Source organism: Sinocyclocheilus rhinocerous, unplaced genomic scaffold (assembly GCF_001515625.1).
Source record: "Sinocyclocheilus rhinocerous isolate Xijiao unplaced genomic scaffold, SAMN03320098_v1.1 scaffold147, whole genome shotgun sequence".
NCBI lineage: Eukaryota > Metazoa > Chordata > Actinopteri > Cypriniformes > Cyprinidae > Sinocyclocheilus > Sinocyclocheilus rhinocerous.
The window spans coordinates 850,967-862,281 of NW_015651498.1; the positions used below are offsets into that span (position 1 = coordinate 850,967).

Below are 11,315 nucleotides of genomic sequence, written 5' to 3' on the forward strand. Positions count from 1 at the left end.
AAAAAAAAAAAAAAAAGAATGAGTATACAATATAGTACATATAGTGAAAAAGATAGAATAAAATTGTATTTATATATTTAATAAATAAATGTGCAAATAAATGTAATTCTGTTGCATTTTATATTTTTTTATAAAAATATTCCACTTTTACATAATGTATAAATGTATATAATGAAAATAAATATAGTACATATACCATAAAATATCAAATTTATTTGCATATTCAATAAATAAAATATTCACTATTAATGTTTATATTTATACTAAAAATATTGCATTTTTATACGTATAATATATAAATGTATATGAGTGTACACAATAAAAAGTATATAGTGATATTATATAAATTAATATAGTACACACTATAAAAAAAGAACATTTATAAAAAAATATTAAATATGCAAATGTAATTTTACTATTAATCGTTATATTTGTAATAAAATATTCAATGGTTTATAATTTATAATTATATACATGTATATAACACGAGTATGGAATATAGTACATATACCATAAAAGAACGAGTAAAATATTTATTTGCATATTTAAAAATAAATAAATAAATAAACTGTGCGTATATATATATATATATACAAAATTTTAATTTTGCCACCAATGATTCAACATTTCTTGTGGCATTTTTAAAGCACATAATGGATCTATGAAGCGCTTTAATTTGCTTGTGAAATGTCCTGAAATAACATTTTGAGCTGTAAAAGTCAAGCTATCTGCTCGAATACATAAACCGTTTGTTTTCCTGTGGGTCTCGTTTGGTTTTACGGCCCATGTGGCTGATTTCCTTGTTCAACAGCTCCCGAGGTCACGCTCATCCAAACCTGCCCACCACAAACACTTTCAAATCCAAAATCATCAACAGCATCCTACGGGAACACGACAAAACCACTAAATCATGAATTATTGTTGTTCAGTATCCCACTGAACAACAATAAAAAAAAGAAAAGTCACTCTTTTATAGGGCTGCACGGTTTTGTTAAAATGCAGTTTTAACCTCCAGGTTTGTGGTGCTTGCACAATTTGGCCAAAAATGTTGTGAAAAAATTATTAAAGTCATTTTGATACATAATAATAATAATAATAATAATTAAAAAAATAATAAAAAATTATAATAATCATCATCATCAAAATAACTAATAATAATTAAAAAAATATATTAAATAAATGTTTTAAAAATCTTTGAGATGAAGAACAAATGGCATGATGCAATCATCACAGGATTCAACAATGCTCTCACTGTTCAGTTTTGAACAGTAAAATTCAACCAATTGCAAAAACAAGCCTGTTGAATCAGCAGCATGATAACGTTTAACTACACGGGAAAATCAATTAAAGTCAACTTCTGTTAAAACAGAATTGCTGCACATTTGGAAAAGCTGTTTCAGAGAAAAGGAATTTGGTGTTTTACAAGGTTTAAAATGCTCCGTGACGCACAGATCCACTAGTCCACAACGAAGCACGCAGAGAACAGACAAAAACTACAGCAGGAACCAGGGTTATCGGACTTCAGGTAACAACAACAACAACAAAACATTTCATAACCCCATTTCATTACTCAAAATAAAATAAAACTTCACTGAAATAAATAAATATATAAACAAAAAATATATAGAAATAAATATAACATTTCTCATTTTTGTTTAATGTGACTTGATGTATTACTAAAACAAATAAAAAAATAAAAAAATAATAAAACAAAAATGACACTCACAAAATTACTAAAACTTAGAAAACAAAAAATTAAAATATAAATATAAAAATAAAATGTAAACTAATTCAAAATATTAATAAAAAATAAAAGAATGGTATTAGAATAACACTAGCCAAGACTGAATAGAAATTCATTTCATTTGTTGCCTAATAAATCTCATCTAAAACAACAACAAAAAAGTCACAAAAGTGCATTAAAACCCTAATATTTGAATGTGAGCTTGTCCATCAAAATTACAAGCATTGAACACAAACACCAATCTAAAAATCCTAAAAATATTACATTATATAATACATAAATGTGTATATTATGTGAATATAGTACATATACCATAAAATAATTAATAAAATATGCAAATAAATGTCATTTTACTATTCATTTTATATAATAAAAATTACATCGCAATATATTTATAAATATATAAATGTATATAATATGAGTATAGTACATGCACTATAAAAAGAATACAATATTTATTTGCATTTTAAATAATTATGCAAATGTAATTTCACTACAAATTTTTATTAGTAGTGAAATTAGAATTTAATAGCTTTTTTTAGGGTTTAGGGTATATACATATATATATTACAAACTATTCCTACTACTTGTTTCACTTCTGTTTCAGTTTTTTTTATAACCATTTCTTACTATGTGTCATGAAGCCTGACTATAATGGCACAAAGGGTCATATTTAATGAAGCTGGTGGCATCACACACGCCACAAACGAGCGCGCTGGTGAACTGCGGCTACATTTAAATGCATTTTATAGCGTGTGTAAAAGCCCTGCAGAATCCCAAAACTACATGCAATTCCAAGCGTACGAGTCAATCCACACGTGTGAGACCCTAAAACACAGCGCGAATTCACTGCACAATTATGAGCACAGTGCATTATTTACCAAAAACACTAATAAACTATTTCATTTCCTTCAACCAACAGCACATTTAAGCAATTGTCAGCTCAGAAAGAGGACGCTGGGTAATGTCTGCATGTAATTGCATAAAGTACCTGGGCCGATATTGACGGTGAAGGGGCTCTTAGGGATGGCGATGCCTCCGAATGTAATGTTGATGGTGTGTGGGCCGGCCTGCATGGGTTTGTAGGTGCAGCGGAAGACGCTTTCGCCCTTGTCTTCCATGATAGCCTCCACAGTGTTTTTATTACCCAGAGGGTCTTTGATGACGGCCGTCACGTCACCCACTCCGGCACCTGATTAACACAGACAGCAGAGTGGCTTCAAGACTTGCCTTCTTCAAGAAAATCAGCTCAAATTCAAGTTTGCACGGTCAGACCTGCGGTGTAGATGTCGAAGAAGGTGGGTTTGTTGGCGATGTTGCCCAGCGGCTCCAGTCCGGGTCCTTTAGCCGTGACTTTAGTGGCGTCTCCCTGGGCTTTGTCCACGTTCACCTCAAACGGGCTCTTTGGGATTTGCTGTCCAGCGAAAAGCACAGTGACCTGTGAATTGAACATAAAACACCATGAGCCTATATTTCACAGAAAAAATCATCAGAGTCGTTCTGGGTTTGTATACATAATAAAATGAGTGTTTTTACACAAACACACACATATATGACTATCATATAACAACTAGGGGGTCTCAAGATGACGTAAAATGATTTAAAGTAATACAAAAACAAGAACAAAAAAAAGCCAAAACAACTTTTAATTCATCCACAACAGTTCTTGATTTCTTTGCAGGACAAGGATTCCCAGTCTAGAAACCTTGCATGTATTTAAAAGTGAGATTTTTAGACCTGGAAAAGACTTGTAAATTAATGAAATCTTGAAAAAAAAAAACTACAAATAAATAAATGCAATTACACCATTAATTATTAAATTTATAATAAAAATATGACATTGTTATACATGTATAATATATGAATAAGAATAAAATATTAAATATGCAAAAGTAATTTCACAGTTTTTTTATATTTGTAATAAAAATGACATTATATATATTTATAATATATAAATGTAAGAACATTCAACACCTCCTATATAACTGCATGTTACTAATGAAGAAAAACAGACTGGATGCATTGAGGAGGAGCCCAAACTACACATCGTCGACATGGTTATGATCCGTGATATTGGCACAGATTCTGTGTAATAAACAATTCTTTGTGACTGTATATAGTTCTCAAGTTGGAAAAGACATTTAGTTCCCACTTTAAGTGAACCTTAGTTCCCAAGACATCTACAAGATGGATTAAAATGCTGATGCTGTAAAAGGAGGGGAGACAAACACATGACAGTGTGACTGAAACGTTAAAGTGTTAAAAAATAAATAAATAAATGAAACGCGTTTATTCTGTGGCACTTAAAAAAACAATTTGGCACCTGTTTTTGTTTTTTTATAGGAGCCAATGGCTGCTTTAAGTGATTCTGATATTGCTGTGAATAACAGGGGGCCAAAGTCCAAAAGACTGAAAAGCACAGCAGTAGATTGACGTTCATCCTGACCTTGTGTGGTCCCATGACCTGAGGGATGTACGTCACGCTGTAGGTCTTTTTGCCTTCATTGAGCACAGGTTTGACCTCCTCTCTGCGGCCCTCTGGGTCTTCAACATAGACCGTGACCTGGCCTTGACCCGCGCTGAAGGTGTCCACCGTGAACACAGCCGGACGCATCACCCGGTTCCCGGTCGGCTCGATGCCTGGCAGCACACAGACGACAAACAACCCAGAAAATCATTCAGGACTTCAAGTTCATTTCAGCTAACAAGACGCGGATTTCCATTTTAATTACAGCCCTAACCGGATCCGACAGAGCTGTTAAAACAAAAATCACATGCTTCAACAGTCCATTTCCTTCACACTATGCCATTAAAATCTCCAGCAGCAGACTCACAAAACACTCAATGTAAAATATATATATTTACTGTACTGCTGTACGTTTAGATGTCTGCTATTGATTTCATAAGCATCTAGTATATAAAAAAAAGAGAGAGATTCATGAATGCACACAAAAAAAACACTAAACTGACAACTTCAGTCAGACCTCTAAAATGTACATCATCTTCCTTCTAAAATAATTTTTGTAAATCATTTTAAGATATTAAAATGTATAATTGTAAATAAAGTGTACATGCACGTATATGTAAAGGTTTATAAATATGCATCAATATAAATGCATTTTCATTTTATTTATTCTCATATTTGTAGATTTTATTACTGTATGCACACCAACTTCCTCACTGCTTGATTGCAAATTAATTCTAAATAAATAAATACATACATTTATTATTTATTAACATTATTTATTTATTTATTCATGTATTATCAATATTTATTTATTTATTTAAAGAACAATAAGTACATCTAAACAAATTTAAATACTTTCAATACATTTTACATTTTGTTTTGTTTCTGTTTTGCGGTTTAAATTTGTTTTGCATTTAAATTGAAATCTTTTCCCCATTTGTACTCTTTCAGCCCTGAAGGCCTGTGGGCTGAAACATAAAAAGCCATAATAAATAAAAAGCCCTCATGAATGTATGATGTGGATTTCATTCATGAATCCCCTACTTGGGCACATTAAATGTTGCATAATTTATGCGTACAAAGAAACACAAACATTAGATATATTCCGATGTTGGTTAGAAAGCACAGTGGTCAACACAAACCTGCAAACGGAATGGTCTAAAAATACTTTAGTTTATAGTTTGAGGCAAACCGCACAAAACCGCAAACACACGATCCCTCTGAGCTCATAAAACACGTTATTTCCCAACACTGATTCAATTTGCCACTGAAGACTAAAGTCCTCTACAGGGAGCACACGGGTTTAGGAAACAAGGGCGACTGTGTTGCATTTTAAAGTAGTTGTTGTGCTTTCAGAGACGACATAACCACTTAATGGAAAAATACCACTGATGTGACATTTTCATTATTTGTCATAAATTACATGGTCATTCAAAAACAGAGATGAAGATTTCCCAAGACTGATGAGGCTGCAAACAAAACCTTGCAGTTCATTTTAGTAAATGTAGTCACAGAAAATTTGTAGAGGTCACCTTTAGTGTGAGAATCATAACTCTTAAACTCATTAGCCACCGGTTTTATAGCTTTAGTCAAATTTACAACAGGTAAGAGGCACATTTTCACTCCATCCATCAGTTCTGAACATAACAGGATATTCACACGGTACTAAACTTACACTAACGGTCAAAAGTTTGATCGATTTTTTTATCGTTGTTGAAACAACTTATTTGATCAAAAATACAGTAAAAATTGTGAAATATTATTACAATTTAAAATAACAGGTTTTTGTTGTAATATATTTTGAAATGTAATTTATTCCTGTGATGCAAAGCTGAATTTCAGCATCATTACTCCAGTCCTTCAGAAATCATTCTAAGATGCTGATTTGCTGCTCAAGAAACATTTCTGATTATCATCAGTGTTGAAAACAGTTAAGCTGCTTCATATTTTTGTGGAAACTGTGATACACTACCATTCAAACAACTGAGGTAGAATAAAAAAATTTATAATAATAATAATAATACTTATTTAGCAAGGATGCATTAAATTGCTATTTTGAACTTTCTATTCAAAGAACCCTAATCTTCACAAAAACATTAATCAGCAAATACGGTTTAATAATAATAACCAATAATAACTTAGCAGCAAATCAGCATATTAGAATGATTACTGAAGGATCACGGGACACTGAAGACTGGAGTAATGAAGCTGAAAATGTAACTTTGATCACAGGATTAATAATAATAATAATAATACTTATTTAGCAAGGATGCATTAAATTGCTCTTTTGAACTTTCTATTCAAAGAACCCTAATCTTCACAAAAACATTAATCAGCAAAAACGGTTTAATAATAATAACCAATAATAACTTAGCAGCAAATCAGCATATTAGAATGATTACTGAAGGATCACGGGACACTGAAGACTGGAGTAATGAAGCTGAAAATGTAACTTTGATCACAGGAATAAATTACATTTCAAAATATATTAATATAGAAAACAGTTATTTGAAATTGTAAAAATATTATGGTTTTATTCTCTATTTTTGATCAAATAAATGCAGCACTGGTGAGCAGAAGAGACTCAAAAAGCATTGCGTTTATTTTAATTATTCCAAACTTTTGACCGGTAGAGAACATGACCAAACTCAAGCTCAAAAGGAAATATGAGACGCAGAGGAAACATGTTATCGCAACAATCCCATCACGCCGCATTAACGATACTGCGATGCATCAAGTATCTGAGAAAGTCTGACTGTAACGCTCCATTTGCTCCTGCCGATACTGAAAATCTGACAAGGTTCAGGAGAACGACAATATCCTGAAACTCTGGTATGATAGCAATCTGTATTTGTGCGGCTGCTCAAACATATCTCTCTGTTTTGAAGATAACGCTGGCTGTTTCCATGTAAACAACAACACGAGTACAAGCTGGAAAATGCACGTTTGTAAGGTGACAAAGCCGGCTCACCTGGGCCGTACGCGCGCGCCTTCTTCGGGTTGAGTTTGGGTTTCAGAGGAGCTCCGGGCTTCAGTTTGGCTTTGGGGAACTGAGACAGATACGTCATGACTGACTGCTCGTCCACACTGGGGTCAATGATCTCCTCTGGAGCGATAACCTGCAAACACAGACTAAATGTATAAGAAGAGATCAAAAAAAAAAAATTCACCTGGTTTAGTGTGCAGCAAACTCATTTCTTACACAACATTTGGCTTGAAGTCTGAGGCTCATCTACCTGCTTATCCAAACCAGTGTTATTGTAGTATCATTGGTATACTATAAAAAAATTTTATAACATTGTTTTATTCATTATATTTTGTTTTTATATTTTATATTTTCACTTTAATTTTGTTTTTTTTAATGATGAAAAATACATTTAAAAATAAAATTATGTATTCCTTTCCTTTAGTAATTTAATTAATTTATTAAATAATTTATTTTATTTTATTTATTAGTTTTAGTTATTTTAGTAATTTTATAATTAATGTTATTAATTAATCTATTTATTTTTATTTATTAGTTTACAGTAGTTTTAGTATTTTAGTACTTCAAGTTAAACTAAACACAAATGAGAAATGTTGCCTTGGCAAAAAGCTGGAATAAAGTTGATTTTATATTTTAATATTAAAGTTTTTATATATATTTTTTATATATCATTTCAGTTAATTTTTGTTTTATTTAAAGTAACAATTTTTATGGTAACATTTATTTCAGAATCAGAATCAGAAATTATTATTTATTGTTATTATTTATTATAAATTATTATTTATTATTATTATTATTTCAAGTAACTTTATGGTTTTAGCTATAATAATCCAAACATTGGAATATTGATATTATGTATGCGATTCCATAAATTACACATTTCTTTTATACATGCATGTTTGTATAAATGTGTCTTGTCATACAATATTTCTCAACTGGAAATCAAAAACAGTAGCATAAGTGTTCCTGATCAGATTAGAAAAGAGTTTTGCATCATTCCCCATCAAAAGGAAAAAAAATCGGAAACAAAACTGAAAGTATTTTAGTGTTCACATGAGGCCAGAATATTACAGTAAATCTAAACTGACCTGAGGTCACAAAACTCAAACACAAGAGGACAAAACGAGGCTCTTGACTTTTGATTCATTCATGGAAGAATGTTCTGTTGCAGGAGTTTTGTGAAAGCACATGCGCAGGTAACTGAAGTGGATCAGTGAGGCAGACGTGTGTTTGCTGAGGCGGGATTGAGGTGTGTTGAGTATCATATTAACTCTGTGGCAGCTGATACTGATGGATGTGTGTGTGTGTGTGTGTGTGTGTGTGTGTGCACCTAAAACACATCCCTTATTCTTATCTGAGCTTCATATTGATCTGTTAGCATGAACGGAGGGAGAGTGAACATGGCATGTCACACCCTTATGTGGAAGAGTCAAACAGATTTGTGGCGCCTCTATGCTGCTGAAATCTCATCCTGATGCACTAGAGAGGTCAAAGGTCTCCAGCTCACCTGTGGGATTCCCAGCCAATCATCAGCGAGCTGCATGGCCTCCGTGGCGTTTTCCACCGGCTTCTCCCCGTCCCAGATCTCCCAGTCAGGACACAGGCCTGAAAAACACAAATACAGGACAAGATGTACAGTTAGACAGGTTATTAGAGCGTAACTAAGAGGCTGCTACGGTGTTGTTAAATAATAATAATAATAATCAATTAATCAGATTTATTTATTATCAATACTCAAAAATTGAGTTGTATATAAAAATAAATACTGAAAATGATAAATATTCATTTTGTTGTTGTGCTCTTACTTTGCCACTTGAACTGAGGCACTACAGCGATCTGTCCCCCAACATTATAGAGCGTCAAACACATTTATTGCTTAAACTATATTATAAAATTGACAATCGGAAAGCTCAGTCTTTATTTCACATCAAAAGTAAACAAAGCACAAAGCTTATTGTGATTATTGGATGTTAATCCTGATGCACAAGCAGTCAAAACTTAAATTAAAGTTAATAATAATAATAATAAAGCAAAAAAAAGTACTGAAATTAGTGATAAATTATAGATTAAAAATAATTTAAAACAAATTAAATCAAAATTATTAATATAATTTTATATTTATTAATATAATTAATAAAACTATATAAATATATAAATAAAGAATAAAATGAATAAACTTATCAAATAAATTAATACAATTATATGTACAGAAGTAATACATTATATAAAAACTAAATAAAATAATAAACAAAAACAATTAAGTAACAAAATTAATCAATCAATTAAAAAACATTAAGTAAAAATTATTATTATATAAATAAGTTAATTATATTTTATAAATATATAAGAATAAAATTAATAAAGTTTATTGTATGCAATAAATTAATACATAAAATTATAAATATATAAAGTAGTTGTGAATTATAAATAAATAACGGGGAAAAAATTATTACAAATTAATAATAAACTGAATACAAAAAGAATTTCATCTGAATTTCATTGTTTAGGGCGAAACCGAAAATTCATTTTCAGTCCACTAATGATGGAAGGTATTATTAATAGGAGCACTATAAGTTTTTCTAGAATTATCTAAGGATAAAAAATGAGAAAACGTGCACTAAAAAGCTCATCCACACCAACTGAATTACAAATAAGGAAATGTTGTAAACACAACGGAGTTCTGGACTCATTCACAGCTGTGTTTCACGGCTGATCCACCGTATCTAGACAAACACGGAGCAAACGCACACAGCTGTCCAATAAACACAACAACAATAGCTGAACAGCACCCACTGCTCAAGCACAGCTCACCTGGAGCGCAGCTGTCCACCAGAGCTCCCAGCGCTCGCCCGTTCCTCCAGTCCTGACTGAAGTTAGTGATGGGGAGGTCAGGCACTTTGTTCTGGATCCAGCCGAGCAGTCTCTGCTTGGGCGTCTGTTTCTTGGCTTCGCCGTCATCTTCATCCTCCCAGACGGGCATAGAGATGGAGTAATGAAGGATGAGGGTCCATACCAGACCCAGGATCAACTTCAGGTTCCCGTCCACAATCGCTTTGCTGTCTGTTTGGAGCCGGAAAGAAGAGTAAACGACGGTTAAATAATAATAATAGTCTAATAAATAAATAATAATAATAATAATAATGAAGTAAATAAAGCAAGCAAATAAGTACTGAAATAAAGAGAAATAAAAATTACAAATAAATTAAAATTAACTAAGTACATAACTAATACAAATATGTAATGTAGAAGTGAATAAATAAGCAAGCAAAGTACTGAACATTTTCAAATAAAGTAAATGTGAGCAAGTAAGTAAAAAAAAAAAGAATAAAAATTATACATAACACACAAAAATGCATGCATAAATAAAATATATTTATTAAAAGAAATAGATAAATAAACAAGCAAATAAGTAATGAAATAAATAAATCAAATAAACAAGTGACTGAATAAATACTGAATAAGCAAAGCAAATGTGTAATAAAATAAAAAATGACAAATAAAATAAATAGGTGAATGTGAATCAATAGAAAGCAAATAAGCAATGAAATAAAATGATAAATAAATAAAATAAGTGAATATGAATAGTGAATAAATAAGCAACGCAAATACGTAATTAAATAAAAAATGATAGATAAATAAATAAAATAAATAAATAGGTGAATGTGAATCAATAGTGAATAAGCCATGAAAAAAAATAATAAATAAATAAAATAAGTGAATGTAAATAAATAGTGCATAAATAAGCAAATAAGTAATGAAATAAAAATGATAAATATTTATTTTTAAATGTACAATTTTATAATTATATACACATTTTTTTAATATTTATATATATTGTTTTAATTTATACACTTAATATATATATATATATATATATATATATATATAGTGTTATTTTAAATAGGACAAGGACAAGCAAGACTTAGATAAGTAAAAAACTGTATTTCTAAATCAGTAAATCTGCAAATATTGTCTTAAATAAAGTCTGATGATGTAAATTGTCATTTGTGGCCCTTCACATTTTATGTCGTTTTAATGCACTATATAAAAAGCAGGGGTACTCTGAACTTGAGTACCCCTGCTTTAATATATAGCCTACCATAGTACTGAATTTAGTA

General features: G+C 31.0%; 1 protein-coding gene across 2 annotated transcripts in view; it reads right to left on the reverse strand.

Moving 5' to 3' along the window:
- Positions 1 to 11,315, reverse strand: part of flnba (filamin B a) — a 94,479-nt gene that overhangs the window by 47,285 nt on the left and 35,879 nt on the right. For both annotated transcript variants that reach the window (XM_016518403.1, XM_016518402.1), the window contains exons 2-7: positions 10,009 to 10,257; positions 8,705 to 8,802; positions 7,183 to 7,330; positions 4,191 to 4,384; positions 3,020 to 3,182; positions 2,736 to 2,936 (exon numbers count right to left, since the gene is read on the reverse strand). In XM_016518403.1, coding sequence (XP_016373889.1) covers positions 2,736 to 2,936; positions 3,020 to 3,182; positions 4,191 to 4,384; positions 7,183 to 7,330; positions 8,705 to 8,802; positions 10,009 to 10,257 — 1,053 coding nt within the window. The remainder of the gene's footprint in view (positions 1 to 2,735; positions 2,937 to 3,019; positions 3,183 to 4,190; positions 4,385 to 7,182; positions 7,331 to 8,704; positions 8,803 to 10,008; positions 10,258 to 11,315) is intronic.